Below are 20984 nucleotides of genomic sequence, written 5' to 3' on the forward strand. Positions count from 1 at the left end.
TAGTTTTAAAGTGCAGGCATGGAAATGACAAAGGAGGAAGCTGGATCTTTAAAACTGTGTTGTAGATCCTTTACTGTAATGCTCCATTTATGGGGAGCGTCCGTATCAACGTTCATCCTCTAAAGCACTTTTCATATTTATAAACATACGATGCCCTACGTTAATGCATGCGCAGATTTGAAGCCAGATGGCCTGAAGCGCTTGCTCTCTGACTCTCTTTTTGGAAGACACAGAGAACACGTGAAGCATCTCCTGCAAACCTCCTTAGGCAGTGGCTCTCTGTGACTTCAGTTGCAACTGTGTGGTCAGGTGGCTTCAAGGACCAGCCTCCCGAGCCTCCTCCTTTTCTTGGTACGAATCAGCAGGAACTTCGCTGCAGTCAGGGGAACTACACTGATGTAAATCAAGTAGCCTGCCTCTGCTCCTTAACCACATACACGCTTGCTAGTTTTGCTGTGTTACTGTATTGGTTTTGCTCTGGTAGAAAGGTACTACTTCTTTTAGCCCAAGCTAGGCAGTTTCCCAAAGCTCCCTTGTTGAGTCTTGGCCAAGCGTGATGCAGGCAGAGGGGAAAAGAAGTGAAAATTTCACAGGCTCGTTGGCTCCACAATGGGAAGGCTCTTGTATAAACTCTGTAGCAAGCAGCCCTGCTGTGAGGCCTTCTTGAAATCTAGAAGGTTGCGCAATGCTGAGTTTGTGTTTTTCAAAGAGAATTGCTTGAAGATAGTTGCTACTCCCTGAACAGGCAGCTCTGTAGCAGCATCAAAGCAAGAACAGATTACATCTTTTTTCCCAAAATTCAGAGCTAGCAAGGAAATTAGACACTAGAAAGGTTGGTATTTAAACAGTGAGCAATACAAAAAAATGCTGGCAATGGTAAGATTCATGAACAAATCTTAAAATGTTAACAATCTCTTTCTTTCTTTCTCTCACACCCAAATTACTAAAAGAGCTTTGCATCCACAGATTTATATGGTCACACACTGAGATTGAAACTCACAGCCAAACCACACGTACAAACAAATTACAGCTTTGTATATATGCTTTGTATGAACAACAGAAGCCTATATGCAAACTACAAAGACCTATATGCCAGCACACAAAAGAAACCTTATAGGAATATAGCCATGTGAGTATGGATCAGACTCACAGGGGTTAAACCTGGCTAATTTAAGGTCTGGCCCTGACAAACACCAATGTCAGGCAATTCTAAGAGGTGCATAAAATCTTATATAGGATCAGTTCTGAAATAGCATGCCCATAGAAGTTCCCTTCTGACCTATGTCACTTAGAAATTGCAGTACGCTCCAAAACACAAGGATTTATAACCCTGATAATGGTTTCAAAATCCTTTGCAACATGCCTTGTAAAGATTTTTGTTATTTATAGAACAGCCCAGGGCTGGAAAAGGCTGGTATATATGCCAGTATGCTGTATCCTAACACTTCTTGGAACTTCAAAGGATTACATGGACATTTAGCTTTCTGCCAAATATCAGAAAAATAAATTGCATACCGACACTAATGTTTTCCATCCCTGTTTTTTCACATGGAGACCTTTTTTTTTTTTTCTTTCCAATTTGTCCAGTTTCCAAGACCTGGCATCAATGTTGTCCAGTACCAATTAAACCTACAGGCTAATTATAGGGTAAAAATACTTCCTTAATCAGTTTTCATTTGCTGCATTGAATTATCATGTAATGAGGAAGCGTAAATGTGACTGCTTGGCTTAGCTTATCTGTACTATTCTTTGTACGTCTCTGCTTTGTTCCATCTTCATCTTCTGGCGTCTAACCCAAACAACTCCAACCTTTTCAGTCGTCCCAGGTAGCCAGTGGTTTTCATTAGATACCTCTAAAATCCTCTATTTGTGCTCTTGTCTGCTGAGCTGCATGACTCACTACTACATTCCAAGCAGGGATATACAATCAGTTTTTAGAGGGACAGAACATGACCCTAAAAAGTTGCTTTAAAAATAGATGGGAGTTGAAGAAGAGCTTTCTGTGTTCTTTTACATGCCGTCAGTGCTAAACCCTAGCAGAGAGCCACGGGCCTGTGGTGTCCCATCAGCACGCAGAAGGGGAGTGAGAGCAACTGTGCAGGTTGGCGCTCTGGGCAGGGGAGGCTTTCTAATCGCAGCTGTCCACTCCCCACTGCTGGCTGTTGGCAAAGGGTTAAAAACCTCTGCCTGCTTGTAAACACTTTCAGAACCGTCTTCAGATGAATTAAAGAAAGTTAGTCCATGGTGTTCTTGAAATAAAGAACAGTTTGGAAATGTCACAAGCAATCAGAGGTCATGCTGAAATGTCTTTGTATCATAGCTGAGCTCCTTCGTACAGAGGTATAGTTTGAAACGTCATCGTGCTTTTAGCTCTGTCCCTGAAAAAATGTGAACTATGTACATTGGAGCTTCAGATTTAGATGGACAGTCCCTACAAACTCATCTGTCATACTAGCATGATATTGTACCTTTCCTTTTAAAAGGTACAAATAAGATTTTAAAAGCTCTAAACGCGCTGGCTGCCTTATTGACCATAGTCAATATTGTAAGTACATTTTTGCCTTTTTTATGGTTGTTAAATGAACAGAGGCAGATGATAAGGGGGCGACTAATTCCTTGATGTTGGAAAGTCTGATTTCATTCTGTTGTGCCAATGTTAAGCCCAGAGTGATTACATATATGTAACCAGCTCTTCCGTGTCACCTCTTTGCATCTGGCTGCACTTGGGTCAGATAATGCCTCTGCTTTTACTGTTGCATTACAAACCAAGTTAATTTTATAATTGATGCACTCAAATGTATCCAGTGTTTCAGCTGTAATTATGACCTCTGCTTTAGCAGCTTTCCTAAAATTGCCGTGACAAATTAACTAATAAGAAAATTAATATGAAGAAAGCATTTTGGTTCTGGGCTGTTGGCACTTTTTTGAGATTACTAAGGAAGCAAAGCATCCACTCCTTATGTTTCACAGCTCAGTGCTTTCCCTCTGCCCTCCCTTCGCCCTCCTCTGCCCTCCCTTCTACCCACACACCATGTGGAACGTGCTGTAATATTTAGGAGGAATAACAAAGGTAAGTGGAAATGCCCTGAAGCTGCTAAAGAGGAGTCTGAACGACTTTGTTAAAAGTGTTAAAAGTGTTAAAAGAGAAGGGCATTTTATATGAACCTGTGGACCTGAATTACCCCCGAACAGGGAACTCCAAATGCAAAACCTTATTTTCTAGATATAGGCTGGATACAGCCAACATACCAGAAAAATCCAGAGAAAAACTGGTTCCACAAAACTATCCATATCAAGGGGACAAAATCTTGTAGGGGAGTTCGAAAGAAGGCTTCATGAAAGCTAAATCTGAGCCCATGTTAACTCAGCTTCAACTTGAATCCTGAATGATTAGCCTGACGCTGAGATGCAGAGTTGAAAAATCACTTCTTTTGTCATCAGGACCCAGTTAGTATTTATGTATAAAGCATTAGTTTAAACAGGTGTGACTTTTCAAGCTATCGCAAAGTGATGACAACGTAATTCACTTGTATACCCTTGTTATTTCTTTCAGTATAACGGTTCTCGTCCAAGGGAGGAATGGGAAATGTGGCACCCGACACTCATTGCAGAAGCCCTCTTTGCAATATCCAACATTTTAAGTTCCTTGCGTCTCATATCCCTGTTTACAGCAAATTCACACCTGGGACCCTTGCAGATTTCTCTGGGACGCATGCTGCTAGACATCCTCAAATTCCTTTTTATCTACTGTCTGGTGCTTCTGGCTTTTGCCAATGGACTGAACCAGCTTTATTTTTATTATGAGACCAGTGCCTCGGAGGAGCCCAACAACTGCAAGGGGATCCGATGTGAGAAACAGAACAATGCCTTCTCCACGTAAGACGTCCTTTCCTTTCCGTTTTTAAGGTTGACTGCCACTATCCCCTGTTTTACCTCCCTTTGCATGTTGACTGTCAATGCGCTGAAAGTGCCTTTATTTATGCATTTGCAAATACGAGGTGAGCTGGTTGATGATGTAGGAAAGATGGGAGTCAACTGGGGCAGACGTTCTGCCGAGCTTCGCTGTTGGGCAGGAAGTCAGAGACAGTCGTTTTAGTTCTGGACCGAAGAGTCTCTTTACGTGATGGACTGTTTGTGATCCTGCGACCTAAATTTTATTATGACCAGTGTATGATTTCAGCATATTTTAGAAAGCAGGTTTCCTCTTGCCAAAATAACTGCTTTGTCTGATTCTGGGAGGAAGGGAAGCTAAGCAAAGCATAGGAGACAAGGGAAAAACATATAAAAAATTCTAATAAAAAACAGTGTGCTAGAGCAACAACGTTCTCACCTTTCACATAAATAAATAAATAAATAAACTTTTTATGTACATGATGTTGAAGGCTCCTCTGATTCCCTTGCATTGAGGTGAGACCAAAATCACAGCAAAATCCATTTTGCTGGAATTGCTGGTTCCTTACTGATATGTTGGCATGGAAATTGCTGTGATGAACAGCTGGCAGGGCTGAAAGAGATAGCACATGCTGAAAAATAACATGAATCGTCTTTCTGATGTATTTGTTTTAATTACTAGTAGTGGAAATAATTATAATAATCAGCCCCCATCCAATTGCTCTTGCTGCTTGCACAATACTTAAAAACACAATGGGAAGAGAAATAAATAAAGCGCAGTCTAGAAAAGGGCCTACACCCTGCGAACAAGCGAAACAAAATTGTTGTCCACCACTTGACGCTAAATTAAATAAAACTTACTGTAGTGCCCAATAATTCTCCACCCTTCCTCAGCTGAGGGCTTGAGGTTAAAGAAAGTGTTTGAGACGTATTCCCCTCGTTATTGAAAGCAGGTGGGGGCTGAGGCCGCAGGACTAGGCTGGAAGAGCAAAGGCTCCAGCGCCGGCCTTTGGGCTCCCTCCTTACAAGTGGGAGATTTCATGGGATAGCGCCGAGGCTCACAGGAGCCTCCTGACCAGAGGGTCCTGGTGAAACGGCCGTGCTGCCCCTTCCACGGCAGAGCAGGAGCACCGTCGGCATGATTAATTCGCTCATTAATTCTCCATCTACAGCTAGAGGAAGTGAATGGAATTGCACTGCGCTAATGAAAAACAGAATTAAAGACGTCGGTCTTTTTTTCTATTTGAATTGCTGTGAATCCCCAGAAATGTGTTGTGTGGCCCTTGCAGAGGAATTAACTAACAAATACTGTTCCTTGAGCTGTGTTCACGTCGATGCAGCAGCCGGAGGGAGAAACGTTTGGCAGGCACAGTGTTTGTCAAGGGGCAACTTCTAGCTCACGAAGGGTCAAAAGCCCAGAGTTCAAGACTGGAGCCTGCCTTTCCCTGGAGCTATGATGAACGGATGTATTCCCGTTCTGCGTTCGGGTTTGGAGCCATCTCCATTGCAAAGCAGTTGTTTTTTCCCCTCAGCAGATTAGCGGAGGAACCAACAGCAGGGTAGGACTAAAGAAAAAGAACGTTTGGTCAGCAGGAAAAAAAAAAATAAATGACAGGTTTCTAAGAACGTGTAATATCTTGGGACCTGGAAACGATACAGAACCACTTAAGAGAAAGTGTGCAGATCAGCTTAAATGCAGACCACTTGTTCTCCCACCCGAACATGCCGTTTAAACCCCCCGCCAAGGAGAACGTGGCACAGAAAGGAAATTGAGGGGGCTCAGCCTTCACGCAGAGGTTTGTTTGAAACAAAGTCGCAGTGGGAGGGGATCCATTAGGGCTGAGGTCTCCTGGCGGGGGACAGAGTGCTCTGCAGTTACATTTTTGTTTGAGCCTTGCTTAAGAGATTTATTTAACATGTTCTTAAAAGTTTAAATAGTCGTTATGAGCACCCCCGGGACAAGCTGACATTTGGCCCTCGAGCAGATGCACAGCATGGGTGACTGGCTAAGAACGAGCAGCCGGCAAAAGAGAAAATTATATTGTTGGGCTGGGGAGAGCGAGCCTGACTGGAGGGAATTCACATCGGAGCCCGTTTGCTCATAGTTCATCCCTAATGGAGGGATAAATGCAAAAAGCTTCCCGTCAGTCCCCTTTGATTCCCAGCAGCGTTTCTAGGCGGTCGCACAAGGCGGCCTAATTTTATAAAGGCAGGGAAAGCAGGATGCTGGTCGTGTTTGTACAGCTTGTTTAAAATGTGACACCTATTTACTGTTGCATTATTTCCTATTACTCCCAAAGGACGGGCTTAATATTTTTGGGAGGAGGAAATTTTCTGCGTCGCAAACACAGATCATGGAAAAGTAATACTCGTCGGTGACAGCAATGAGGTGAAGCCATGAATAATTTAAGTTTTTATGCCTTGGCCTCGCCATCCCTCAGAGAGCAGAGCGTGTACTGCTCATGCAGGCAATTTGAAAATAGATTTACCACTGTGGTTCCCGCATCTGCAGGAGGGAGGAAGAGGAGGCAGGAACGGGGGCGCTGCTCTTCCCGTGCTGCGCTTGCGCATGGGGAGCAGTGCTGTTTCTTCTGCTTGCCTACAATCCCAAAGCTACTTGCCTAAAATCCCAAACCCGCTTGGCAGGACGGGACAGACTTTCTGCTCTCACTTATTGTTCCAAAGTTGTTTTTGTGAAGCTGCTCCGCAGCAGGAGCCTGAGCCCCACCTGAAACGCTGAGGGAGAAAAGATCTTGTTTTGGCTCTGGCCTGTCATCAAACACTGAGGAAAGACTAAGCGCGTCTTAACCTTTATGCAAAGTTGCAGACCCCAGTCGCTGTCTTTTTTGAGGGTGATTTTTTGAACTGCCGAGCTACTGGTGCAGGAGCCCCTCCTGCAACCGAAGACCCGGGCTAGACTCAGGCACTCGGGCACGTAGAGGACTGAGAGCGGAGGGGATCGACCTCAGCCCAAGGGCTGTTAAACACCTCCCGAACCACCTACGCAAACCCAGGCGACGGCCGCCCGAGCTGCCGCGGCGCTGACGGGGGAGCGGGAGGTGCTGGCACGGACATCGCCTGCCAGCAGCGCCAGGCCCCCCGCGTCAAAGGGCTGCAGCGCCCGGCGCGGTTGGGAGTCAGTCTAGAGTCCAGATGTGAAAATAGGGAGTGTTCATGTCCACGCATAAACGTACTGGCCTTTCTTAATCTGGGCCCGAATTAATACTCTCGGTTACAATACCGTAAGCTCAGAGCGATGCACTAATCACGTCTGAGATGGATTCCAGTTTCACGTAAGCACAACGGGAACACCAGTTTCCCCTGAGCCTCCATTCTAATCAGTATTTTTACTATTATTAGCTAAAATACGTTAAAAGATAACGAGCACTCCTCTATTTTTAATAAAGAAATACTTAGCATTCTTTGGCTAATCCTTATTTAACTATTATCTCACTCATTTAATAAACCTAACAGCCTGACTTTTGGCAGAAGGGGTTTTTACTCTAAAGCATCTTTGTAGTTTTGGCTGGTGAAAAACATAAGATGTGCCTGCAAAACACAAAGAAACTGAATCCTCCTATGAAGCGCAGGGGGTGCGTGTGGCATAGATGCCAGGAGAACAGATTGCTAGTTTGTCAAACAAAGTATCTGAGTTTATTTTTATGTTTTTTTTTCTGGTAGCATTTTAAAATATCTGCTGACCCCAGGCCAAAATGGAAACTCTGAAACAGGCATATAAATGTCTTTTTGATGACATGAATGTCATTTTTTTGGAAAGCCAAAACAAAGATGCCCAAACAGAGCAATTACTTAGATTGCTGATTATGTATTTGACGTGATGGTGAAAGGTCACTTGTGTCTGACTGAAGCCAGCAGAGACCTGGGATGATCTCATCAGCGCTAAAGCTCGGCGAGGTCAGGTCTAGTTCAGCTGGGGATGGGAGACTTCGAAAGACAAAAACCTCTTGAGCTGAATTAATGCGATGACTCTCTTTCATCTGAGTCATTCCTGATCAGTCGGTCCCGCATGATACTGAGGGAGCTGCTGTGCAAACAAGCCGTAGTGACCAGTCTGTCTGTTGGGCCGCGTGCGATGCTGACGGAGGCACACTGGCCTGGTTAACTTCCAGGCGAGGCAAGCGCAAGGCGCTGTTAGTGCAGAAGGGTCGAGTGGATGTGATTTCTTGCAGCTCCCACCTCATGCTGCTTCCTTGTTGTGCACTATTTAACTATGGCCATGATGTGCTTGAGGTTGCGCTCCCCAAACATTTAGTTCGCAGAGCTGCTAATGATGAAGGCAGGGTTTAAATAGGAGAAATTATATCCCTCTATAACAGCGATGTTGCAGTAATTACAGGGAGCGTACTTCGTTCTCCCACTTGAGCGCTCCCAGCACTGGAGTGCTTCCAGTACCACCGACAAAGCTCTTACATGGGAGGACACCCAACCTCAACACATCCCGAGCTCCTAAAGCCGTTAAGGGTTTTCCGTTCCCCGGAGTCATGTAGCCCAACAAAAATCTGTTTTTTTTGCAGACTTTTTGAGACCCTCCAGTCACTCTTCTGGTCTGTGTTCGGCCTGCTGAATCTCTACGTCACCAACGTGAAAGCCAGACACGAGTTCACAGAATTTGTCGGGGCCACGATGTTTGGCACCTACAACGTCATCTCCCTGGTCGTGCTGCTGAACATGCTCATAGCCATGATGAACAACTCCTACCAGCTCATTGCCGTAAGTTAGCCTTATTCCCCCTCTTCTTGCTTCCTTTTCTCCTCCGTGTGCCCCCACTGGTTGGCCTGTAGCAAGCGTGCATCTCCCGGGATGCTGGGGGCTGCTGCCCCGCTCCTCGACAGCTGATGGTCGCAATTTCCACTCAGGAGCCTGAACCCCGCTTGTGGAGGAGGCTTTGCTCCATTGTAACGCTTCTCGTCTGCAAAAGGTTTCTCACCTCTGACCTGCCCTTGTCTTCTCCTGTAGACTAACTTCACTGATCACCTTGTCATTAACAGCTGGTTTCCTTTGTAGCAGAAAGGGGATATGAGGGGAGGCCTTCCCACTGCTTCCAAACGTGTTTTGGTTTCTAACTTGTGGATTTGTTTAGATATTTTTGATATTTTTTTTCCTCTGCCCTTTTATTATTTTCTCGTTCAAAAACCACGTGTGTCGGGAGCTTAAGTCCTGTAATTTTTTATTCCCTAGTCTTCCCACTGAAATTAAATCACTTCCAGCCGGAACTCAAACCAGTTTAGTCGCAGCTGATCCACAGGCCCATACTCACTGACCGCAGAGCAACTCCCGTGCGGGGCAGCCCTGGCCTGAGGCAGCCCGTGGCTGCCCCCGGGCCCTAGAGCCAGCTTCAAAGTCAGCTTGATCTTCATTTCAGTGTTCAAAACCGCTCTCGAAACTTGCATCTCATTCCTTGTACCTAAAAGCCAGTCTGTACATTTATAGCTAAATTTGTCAGTGCATTTAAAACTGAAGCAGCACAGCTCTGCGTTTTAAGGCTCTTTGGGTGAACTACACATGAACAGGATGGGAGGAAGCTAAAGCCTGCGTGCGCAGCGCTTCAGGCAAGGCGGTGGCCCCTTTCCCGTTCTGATGCCTAACCCGACAGGCTCGGAGGTAGTGAGGTGATGAAGTGTTAGACCCTCTGCAAACAGCAGCAAGCGTTATGGAAGTGGTCTGTGTCCTCAGCTGGTCACTCAGAAATACAGGCAGAGTAGCGACTTCCTGCCCCACGCTGGGTGACTGGAGAGAATAAGACAGGGAATAAAACAGAGAAAAAGGAACCTGCACCAGCTCTCCTATTAATTCCTTTCCCAACTTCCTAGAAAAATCTCTGGGGAAACGTCTGGGTGAATTCGTTCGCGGGCTGAAGCGCGCAGAGGAGAGAGAGTACTGACCGTCTGCTTGAACGGGTTCCACCGCTGTGGTCGATCATCGGCTCTTTCAAGTGGCTCCTAAATTCGGTTATCTAGTCAAACAGAGCACATATTGCATTGAATCAGTGATACTTTTGGGCCTCTGATCTTTATCATGTTAAAAATTACGAGAAAAACTGGACCGTTGACCTTGCTAGCAAGCAGGCAAACAGCTTATCACAAAGGCATCGATCGCTGCTTTGTCAGCCTGTGTCAATGCTTTAAGCACTTTCTCTCTGTTCAGTGCCACCCTTCGTGTTCGAGGGACGCTGGACTGAGGGGCAGCGAGCAAAGATACTCTCTTTGGCTGTTTTCTCCTACGCCCTCGCCTTAGTGCTATCATGCAGGCTTGTCACTGACACAAAGCCCAAACCCAAGATCGGCATAAGAATGAAAATATCTGCTACTCACTGGGATACAAACCACTCATCATTCTTTTCCCTGAATAATTTCAGTGATGCAACGACAAATCAGAAACAGTCCCACATGACTTAGAGAGCCCCATCATAACAATTAGCTGCAGTGCATTGTTCCTGCTGAACGATCCAGAGCGTGGAAGTCACCGCTGGAAACGGCTTTGTGTGCAGAGCAGCTGGGAACAGCAAATTCTTCCAGCAGAAGCTGCCTGTGACAAATCTGAGGGGACCGGGCTGAGCTCTCCAGATAACCTGGGCATAACGAAGCATTTCGCATGCAGCGTTAGGTCCCTGCTCAGAGTAATGACCGTGGAAATGCAAGGGGATGTTTCTTTGCCACTTAAGCTGTCATATGGCAATTCCTACTGAGGGCAGTGGCATTTCTTGGGAAGGCAAGAGCCAGTCACCTCCAGCCTGTGCCGGTGCAGCGCATGCAGCTTGGCTTTTGAAGCCAGCGCTTCCGTGTGCTCCTAGCGTTCTCCCGGGGATCAGCTTTCTGTGTGTGTTTCCAAGAGCAGGCAACAATTAATCTCTTCGCTGAGGAAAACAACTCATTAATAAATGCTGAGCTTTACAGCCGTGGGTCTTCTTTTCCCTCCCTTTAGATAGTGAAATCGCTTCTACCCCTTTCTGATCCACAGTAAACTGGTTGCTAAACTGGGCGTTTCTTCCTCTTGGTATTTTTGTTATATTGAACACACACTGAATGACAGTATTGCAGCGAGGGAGGAGGGGACGGGACCGAGAAGGCTCAGAGTGGGGTGGAGGTGCTCTTCCAAAATACATCAGTAGAAAACCTTTTGCCATGTGCAGGACTCTGTAGAGAAACAAAATGAGTTAAACATCGGGGATGAGAGTGCATCTTCGCTTGTCGATTTTCCTGCAGCAGAATGATCAGGACGTCTTAATTAATTCCACTTGTTAATGAGCCAGCAGCACTGCTGCAATGCAAGCAGCCTTTCTCCTCTCCTCTCTTCCAGGCACAAGAATGTCACTGCCTTAGTAGCAGCTATTCTTCAGGTTAGCTTTCCTCTGTTATCTCATATCTCAACATCCTTCTGCCGTGAAGCCAGAGAAAGCAGAATCTAGGCTATTCTGTCCTTGCGCCGAGTCATGTCTCCCAAGGAGGGGGTTTAGGGCTTGGCAGTTAATCAAGTACTGTAGGCACACAGCGCAAAACCACTGCGCTGGCAGGCAAAGGGGAGAACTTCCATACAGCTTTACGGGGCTCCTGACTCACAGAACGGCAAGAATTCTGACATTTTTTGACTAAGCTATTTCAGACTTCAGTAAATATATTTTATAGGAGTACCCTGAAGCAATTTTGATACCGATTTTTTTTCATACGGCCCATGCTTTTCACTTTTGCCAAACCGTTGTCAAGATTGGATGGTGGGAGACACTGTGTTTTACTGAGAAAGCAAACAAAATCCAAAGGCGTGATTAAATGTCCATACATTGTGGGCTGTGTCAATTTGTGAGGATCCAAGTGCTCTACACAAGCAGCACAGAACGCAACTGGGTGTTACGCGCCGCTGGGCCTCGTCTAAATACCTTCCCAGACATGACAGAAATACCATCACCCCATGAATACAAAAGGAATTTGTCACCATGACCAGGGGAAGGACAGTGGAATTTATCTCAGAGTGGCCACATGGCTCCATCACTCGTAAGTGGCATAAAGTGACAGAGCAGGTGATGAGGACACTTTAGGTGATAGGCTATTTCTCACTGCATTGCCGCTTGGCTGCATCTGAAGGAAGAGAGTCCTTCTGCCAGGTTGTATTTCGTTCAAAACAACGTGATAGTCGGTGTTGCTGATACCCGAGCGTGCATGGCTTTCTGGGGTCCGAGGGCACAGGGGCATTTTGCAGGGCATAGCAACCCACGTGTATTTTCTGGAAGCATGCTCCTCATGGATGCAGCTGTGGCGTCCTGGGAAATCATGCAGGAATTAGTCCCTGGCGCTGTGCCGTCCCTTCCAACTCCGCGCAGCCAGGAGGAGCAATGGGAGATAAGATCCATGGGATCTGGGATCTAGGACCCCTCTGCAGAAGGAAAACCTTGGGGCTGTGATCCTGAAATCAGGGCTGCAGTTGAGTCAGAGTCAGTGGCACAGACCAGTGCTTCAGCGCTAGGCACCCTACTGAAATATTAAGGAGAGATGTAAGCACTTGCAACTGTTAAATAAACCATGGCAGTTTTAGCAAAAAACAAAGAAGCTCAAAGCCTCAGGGATAGCATCGCACCAAAGTAGGTCTGAGAAACATCGCCCCTAACTAGTGTGCGTGAAAGTGTGACAGATTCCAGCATGTAATATTTGGAGTACGTGGTTCGTTGGAATAATAACTTCACGCTTGCAATACGTATTAAGTTACAAAATGATTTTATATTGTTCCTCCTGCTGGTTGCTGTGTCTGTTATTTCAAGGCTAGTTCATCTTGGGCAGCTGCAAGTGCCACTGAATGCTTTCAGGTGTATCTCTGAGAGCAGAGTGCGTGACTCAGTGGACACATAGCTGCCGATGTTCAGAGTATAGGAATCAGGAATTGGACACCAAAACAGGAGCACAGTTTTAAATGATGGAATGAAATAGAGTGGATTAGCACATTTGGGGGGATATGTTCTGTATAAGAAAAAACCATATGTATAGTAAATAGGAACAGTTGGCATGCGCAGCTAAAAATAAATGAACGCTTTCAGGAAATGCTGGCTTTAAATTTAGGGATATTGTGCATGGAACTTTCTTAATTTTTGCAGAGTAGAGAGCTTAAAAATTAAAGCACCAAGGAATATGAAGACTTTTTTTCAGCTGCCTATTGCATTGTTTCCGACATGACATTGGATTTCCCTCAGGAAGTCGTATCAAACTTTTCTTGATCTGCAAAGAACTAGAAATTCCCCTCGCTCGGTGCAGCAGCTGAGCTCCCTTGCCACCACGGCAGTGATTGCTACCCAGTTGGGTTCGCAGCAGCAGCCGAAGTTCCCTTCCCCACAGTGATCTACGACCCTTTCGGACTGCCAGAAAAATGTAGCGCTTCCTCTGCTCACACAAACTGCACAGTTATTACGTAGTGTTTTTGCTAAGGCAGAATTTAACATATCGTGAAACTTAGTGGAAGATACAAAACTGCACAGCCCCAGCGGACGGCGGGTTTGGGGGCTGTAGGTCCACCTTTACCCGTGGAGGTAAGGTCAGCTCCAAAGTTTGGACTCATATCCAAGCTCTTCCAAAGCATCAGGAAATGTTTCTCTCTCTAGCTTCATTTCAGAGTCATTTATTTCAGTGTCTGAGGAGAAATTGAGACTTGTGGGTTTTTTTGAACTCCGTCATACAGCAGGAAATGAAATTATGCTGCTGTTGTCAGTAGGAGCTGAGAGCAGTATCTCTTGAACCTTTTTATGGGGTAGCAGAACAACTTAGACTCTAGAAATGGCATTAAACAGCTCTTCTTTAGTCAGCCAGAGGAACGGAGAAGTCAAGTCTGTATGTCACTATTTTCCCCCCAGTTTTACGGCCCTCAGTGAGGCCCTCCAGCTGGCCAGCGCGCACGCGCTGCTGCTCCCTGCGCACGCGCAGCCCCTGTGTTCTGGGTGCCAGCAGCTTGTCACGCTCAAATCTAATTTAATCTACGATGCAACTGTCATTAGGCAAATCTCAGCTACTGCACTCCCCAAACTGGCCCATGGCATCAGTAACAATTAACTGAAATTGCCGTTTCTCCTGAAGTTACGCAGTGCCTTTTGTGCCTTGCACAGAGTCAGCTTTCTAGTCCATTGCCACGTGCAGGTGCGGCGTGAGGAAGAGGAGGGCCGCTGCTCCCCGGCCCCCTCCTCGGCAGCGGCACGCAGCTCTGGAGAAGCGGGAGCGACTCACAAGGTGGGCTGCTCTGCCTCTCGAGTTTGGGACTCCCCGTAGATCTGTATTCGGAAGCGAAGGGAATACCTCGCAGCGGTGCTGCGATGCCACCGTGCCGGGAGAGGCCGGTGCGTGCAACGAGCCCTGGAGCCTCTCTGCAGATGGCAGGCAGCTTAATTGCTTTTCGTTAGCAAGCTGAGGTGTTCGTCGGAAGGTGTAGAACTGTTTGCCTTTTTGCTGGCTCTGGCCTAATTACATATAACCCACGGACTTGAATCAAGCTGTTAATATTCATCTGGTGTTTGCAGAGCCTCTAAATGGAACAGCGCTATGTGCTCTGACTTCATATGCCGCTTCGGCTTTTGCTGTTAGCCTAGGCGAAGCTCGTTCTCTGTCCGAGGGCCCAATCCTGCAAACCCTGCCGACGTGAATGCTGCCAGCAGGATCAGAAGGTTAATCCTCTCAGTTGTTTTTAAATCTTAAAAAACAAACAAACCACAGATGTTTATCTGACCCGGTGCACAACAATGGCCAGACCACTCTGGGGTTTATTCAGTGGAGTGGAAACAGTATCTTTAAGTAAAAAAATCAAGATGAGCTTGCAATTTATAGAGGCCCCCTGGTTGACAGACGATATTATAGGGAATTTGCTGCATTTATACCAGTGGGTCCCATTTGCTTTGCTGCAGTTAGCACACCAGTGCCCTGCCTGACAGGTCAATGATTCCCTGCCCATTACATGCAAAGCAGTGCAGCAAGGTTTACTCTTGCTACATGATAGAAGATGAAGCATCCAGATGGAACCGCATCGGCTGCAGCCCTCTGCATTATCCCATCTTTTATTTAGACCTGACAAGCTCAATTAGCATTATCTTATGCTTCTGCACGAAGGGGACTTTTGTCAAAAAGGCAGAAGAAAAGAGAGCAAGTGGAAGATAAAGGAAAATATTATCTAGGAAAAAGGAATCAAAAAATAAAAGGGATTTATTGGGGAAGAACTCTCACCTGAGGTTGAGCAATGGGAATAGCTATATTAAGAATTGTCCGAAACACGACTTTTTTGATTCCAGAGCTTCACAGGTTTCCTTTCCAACATGTTGCAATCTAGCAAATAAGTTGGTGCTAATTAATTAGGGAAACATAGAACTCCATCCAGTTAAACTACAAGATGTCTAATAACCCGAACGCTGTGCTGTAGATCCTCGTCTGCATCACTGTGTTCATGGAGTCGTGTTGTTACCCAGCCCATCCCCAGCTCCTCAACTACAGACCCTGCTTTCAGAGTCTGGAGAAGAAATAGAGGCTTCTGTTCTTAAATCAGTGCTGTGTTCACAACTCAAGATTCAGGTAGGGATTTGAGTGACCCTATTCATTTCACATGTGGATCCAAACAGGGGTTTTGCTTCTTAGGACTAGTTTCTTTTGGAAAAAAAAAATGAAAGGGGAAAAAAAAAAAAAAAGAGTGTGAGAAAAGTATCTGATTCTCCCTTGCATTTGGCTCCCACCAGGCTAGCAACAAAATTCAAGAGATTTCTTCTTCCTTGGAAAGCTCAAATCCCAGGTTGATGTGCTATGCAGGAAGAGATCAAAGATAATATTCTGGAAATAGCGTGAGGAGAAATGAGGCTGCTCTAACTTCATTTTTGCCACGGTACTAACACAGTCATCAGCACCCAAGCACTTTGGGTTAGACATCCCTTCTCAGCTCACCGTTTCTCCATGGGTTTGTGTGAATTGCTTGATTTTGACATAGCTGCAGGTAGTTAGCGTTATCAGCACAGTTAAGCCTTATCTGTCTGTCTTCCAGCTTGAAGAAGTCTCTTATCAGCCAGTGAGATAATGGATAGCAGGAAGAGCAAAGCCTTAGTGATATCCTTCTCATTGTTTCTTCCTGCTGAGGTTTTCTAGAGAACTATTTGTCTACATGACCTTCATACTACTCTGATTTATTTGACTATTAAAATGACAACTGAACTTTGCTGGAATGGGACTGAAGAAAAGAAAAGGTGTCAGCCCAAATAATTTCACTGCACTAAAAGCAACACAATTCGGTTCTCTGTTTTCTCAAAAATGATATTCCCTGGCCTTCTCATTAGCTGCTGTTATTTCCATCCAAGGTGGTGGTGGGAGATGAAAGGTAATTGATTTATATAATCAAAATACTTTGTAGAATATAGTGCATTGCAAGCTATAATAAAGATTTTAATTACCAAGTATATTCTGCACATGGAAGATATAAATAGCAGCTATGCTAGAGCATGCATTTTCTAAGTACAAACAAAATCATTCCCGGGAGCTGGGAAAACCAGGCAAAATGGACCTGTCCAATTTTAGGGGTGTAAAGGTGGCCAATGGTTCTCATTACTGTTTAACAGGTCCTGAGCATGTGGGTGGCAACTCGCAAGCGCAAAGAGAGGAAGTTCCCAAAATAACTTTCAGTAAACTTCTATAGTTGGTACCCATGAAGAATGGGCAGTATAACAGTTACCTTGCCAGGGTATAACATCTGCATGAGGAAAGCAGGTAGCTACTAATAAAATGCAATTAGATTTATATGGTGAATCCTTGGCAGAAGATTTGGTAAGCCCTAATGCAGGAGTCACTGTGACAATGCTGAAGATGGCTTACGTTTTCTTTTCCATCGCAACAATGTAAAGCATTAGGACTACCATTTCTGCTGACCTGGGTCTACCAGGCTTCCTCCTGTGCTGGAGTTGGCATGATGCTCTGCAGCCTCAGCAGCCGGCTGCATGCGCTGCGCTGCTCCAGCCTGTTCACGGCACACAGCTTTTACTTTGGCTGCAGTTTGATGCCTCCTTTTAGTAAGATATAGCCAGAGTAACCGCATGCTGAGATGCTGCTTGCATTTTGCTGTGTGTCAGTGCAATGCTGCACCACCTGCTTCCAGCGTGTGCTGCTGGTAGGTTTTGTATTGCGTTCGCTAAGGTGTCTCGAGCTACTGGTACGTCATCAGTAGTGACTTGGTCTCTTACCAGTCCCTTTGGTGCTTCACCTGCTTCCTTCTGGGATCTCTCTGTTGGGAGAGGTACAGCAAGGGGCGTCGTCTTGACGCAGCATGTTTCCAGCTGATGCTACAGACTTAAGCTGCTGCTCCCTCTGCGCAGGATCTTGATAAGGCGCTCGGCACATCCCACAGATGAGCTGCCGTGCCGCTCAGGAGGCCGTTCCTGTGCCCTTCGCCTGTCCCTGAGCATTCAGGGCCCATTAGTGGTTTTTCTCTTGTATTGCAACCAGTGACCTGCCCCATCTGCATAATTTCCCAGCCACTTCAACTATGTCTGGTGCATTTTAAACTCACGTTCTTTATTCATCTTCTTATAAAAAGCCATCACCATGGTGTAGGTCCTGTTGACACTGAACTGGCCAATGCTTTGATAGAGCTTGGACGCTGCAGGATTAAGCAATCTTTTCCTGACTTGCCTTCTTTATGAATCCTGCTATGGCTGGGATCTTCCTCAAGCTTTCAAGTCCTCGGAGGAGCTCCCTGCTGTGTGCCTGCGCTGCCTGCTTGTGCGGATGCTTTGCTTCGGGGCTCCTCTCACAGCGATACGTGTGGCTGGCGTGCCGCCCGGCACCCTTTGCCGAGAGCATCTGGTTGCTGGTCAGGGCTCTGTCTGCTTCATCCCGGGCAGTCTGGGATTTGGTGCTAGACAGTACTTTCATCTCTCCGTTGGCTGTCTCATTCCTTGACTGTTCTAATTGCTTTTTCTAATGTTAAGACTGTCCTCTGTTAGTAATTTTTCTTGTATTACTTTTGAGATTGATCCCATTAAGTTCTTATCCTTCAGTACGTCATCCCAGTCTTTGAAAGCGAAGCCATTTGTTGTCAGCTGCAGCCGAATTACCCATGCATTAATTGTCTCTGTAGGTCCCTGTTTTTTCTCATAGATGTTTTCTCTGAAAAGATGTTTTCTTTGAAAAATATTCAGCATCATTTACCTCAGAAAGTCTGTTTGGATTTTGCTGCTTGCTTCTTTGAGCTTGCCATTCAACCCCACAGCTCTGCTGATGTCTTTACCAGTTTGCCCAATACACAGTACAGAATTAACACCTTTCAAGCTGCAGAAAAGTTGTCTGTGTCAGGCCCTGCAAAGATTAACTTTCTCTTGGCCCTCTTTCTGCAACGCTCCCTGCTCAAAATACACAAGGCTTTATTTCGCTGCGCTAGCCTGCTTGAAAGCCATTGCGAATATATTTTCCCTGATCTTGGTTTATTCTGCGAAGAGCAACAGAGAGGCACACGAGATAGTTCAGTGACTTTCTCCCACACTTAGCAGCTCAGCTAATTACACAGCAGAAAAGCACCTTAGAAGTGGCTGTGCCTGTTGGGGAATGGGCCCCCCTTACCCAACAGGGTGCAAACAAGGTACGCGAGAGAGCACCTTTTAAAGGTGAGCAGTGCATCTCCTCCTTCCCTCCTAGAGGAAGGCACTGGGCTCTGGCACCTCCTAGTCTTTGGGGGCTGGTGGCGGCCCCTCCTGGGACAAGAGCAAGAGAGCAGCCCTGACACTCTTGGTGCAGAAACGATGCCAAGTTTTCCCCCACAATGGGAAGACTTCCTCTTCCCGGCTCCCGGTGCACTCAGCCGCAGCCAGACAGCCTGGTCCTGGGGGCATTGTCACAACCAGCTACTATATCTGCTGCTGACAGGCAGCAGCCTGCTTTCCAGCTTAGCCCACTGACTGTTGTATAATAAAATACAAGAAAAGTGCACACAGCCATTTTTTGCCAGCTAGAAAGATGCTAGACATCTTTATACGTTGCTTTTAGAAAGGGGGGGGGGGGAACATTTGTACGCTAGGACCACGCTTCTGCAGGCTAGGGCAAGGGGCAGAAGCCCTTTTGCCCCTCCGGGTAGCGCAGAGACGCTTCGGTAACTGCTTGTCTTGTTGGACAGAGAGCTGAGATACTAAATACACGAACAGGTTGAGAAACCTCGATCCTGTGGTAGTGGCAGCCGTCAAATGCAGAGAAATAAAAGTCGTCCGCTGATGGGGCCACGGGAGCTGGGTCACCACCAGCTGAGAACCTGGCCGTTATTTGGCAAAGCATGATCAGAACCATCCGGCCCAGGAAGGAGATGGTGATGGGAATCTTGATAAAAAACATTTTACAAAATGTAAACAACAGATTTTCTACACAAAGATGGAGATTAATGCTCAAATTATCCTGGGTAATTAGTGTAGCAGGTAATTATTTAAAATCTGGCACATCTGTGAATACATCACTTTGACTGAATTAGAAAATCCTCACAACTGCTCCAGTAAGATGGCTTCTGCAATCCCACAGGGAGATCTTTATGGGGGATTAATTCTCACTTCAAATGGCAGAGATTTGCAAAAGGATTAGGTGGCCAGTATGACACATTCGCATTGTGATAGAAACTGATGCCTTTTTTTTCCCCTCACGAAGAAGCCGAGTGCTGGTTTCTTTGAGTTCAGGTGTTCTTTGAGCTTGAGGGCTTAGTTGTCTTGGAACGAGAGTGCTTTGTAGCTGAAACGATGAGCAATGCTTGAAAGAAAATGGTGACAAGAACAACAGGAGCTCAAAGAGAGGAGAGCAAAATCCAAGCTTGGATTTAAATTACTAAAGCAACAAGGTCACACTTACAAGCTAGTGGATCTGTTTCTTTAGCTTACTGTAGACGTTATGAAAAAAAGTATTGTCCAATATGCTGCAAACAGCACTGTGCCTTCTAGGAAGAAAGGGGTTTGTCTCCCCACCACGTAGCTCAGCTGAGGACGTGGTGGCCAGGCCTAAGCTGACCAAGGGACTGGCTGACCCGGGCCTAAATGGGCCCGAGCTTTGATGCAGAGCAGGTTTGGACTCAGGCACCTCACCAAAATCTTAATCTTGTCCCCTGCATCATTGTGGAAATACACCAAATACCTGGAGGATGACCGACGGTCCATCAGGCCACGCACACGGCCAGGGCTGTCACCTGCAAGCGCTTCAGGAACGAGCGAGGTCTGAACGGGTGCAGAAGCACAGTCCCCAGCACCAGGAAGAGAGCTAAGAAAGCTGTGGTTTTGTGCGCAAGACCTCACTACTTGACAGCACTAAACAGAGCTCTAACAAAGAAAATGGTGGCTTCCCAGCACACAAAGACATTCTCAGGAAAATCGAAATGTCTGTTTTCGGGGCATTTCCAATGCAGAGCTGCTGCCAGGAACTCTCTTCTGATTTGCTCAGGGTCTCAAAACATCAAGGTGCATAATTGAACCGAGTTGAGCTTGTGAACCCCAGAGAATTCACAGCAGCAGAGAGAGAGAGAGGGAGGGAGGGAGGGAAAAGGTATCTTGAGCTTTGCACAGAGGGTCTATCTTGAAAGAGGCTATATTATACTTGCTTGACTAAGACTGCACGGGAAGAAATACAAGGGAGCTTGAAGCCAGCACTCCCCAGCCTTACTCAGAGATACATTTAGATTAGGAGGGATTGTTCAAAGCACCCACAAAACCTTCCCCATCAGAAACCCCCACCAAGTGCCACAGCACTGCCCTATATCTGCATTTAGCCCCTACGCAAGCCCACAAGCCTAATTTTGAAAGGAAAAAAACCCCCACTCCATGCATTCAAAACTTCTAGCCCTTTTCTGTTCTCTCTTCCTAAACACTAGCTTGCAATCCCTAAGCTGTAGCTTTGCCTCATCCCTCCCTACAAGCAGCACCCAGCAGCTACCACTAAAAGATCCCCCCCCAGCAGGACGTGCCCTTTTTCTAGCGGGCTGAGGAGACGGCTGCCAAGCCAGCGCACCTGCGCCCACCTCGCTCCCAGCACCCGGCAGCCGGGGTGGGCATGCGTAGAGGGGCAGGGTGGATTTATGAGCAGGCAGGAGCTGGATATTCCCCTACAAAGCGCTGCACGTACTTGATG

At 46.3% G+C, this 20984-nt stretch overlaps 1 protein-coding gene across 3 annotated transcripts in view; it reads left to right on the forward strand.

The window, feature by feature from the left end:
* Positions 1-20984, forward strand: part of TRPC5 (transient receptor potential cation channel subfamily C member 5) — a 100091-nt gene that overhangs the window by 69380 nt on the left and 9727 nt on the right. For all 3 annotated transcript variants that reach the window (XM_068957077.1, XM_068957078.1, XM_009685453.2), the window contains exons 6-7: positions 3554-3876; positions 8427-8622. In XM_068957077.1, coding sequence (XP_068813178.1) covers positions 3554-3876; positions 8427-8622 — 519 coding nt within the window. The remainder of the gene's footprint in view (positions 1-3553; positions 3877-8426; positions 8623-20984) is intronic.

Source organism: Struthio camelus, chromosome 11, assembly GCF_040807025.1.
Source record: "Struthio camelus isolate bStrCam1 chromosome 11, bStrCam1.hap1, whole genome shotgun sequence".
Classification (NCBI taxonomy): domain Eukaryota; kingdom Metazoa; phylum Chordata; class Aves; order Struthioniformes; family Struthionidae; genus Struthio; species Struthio camelus.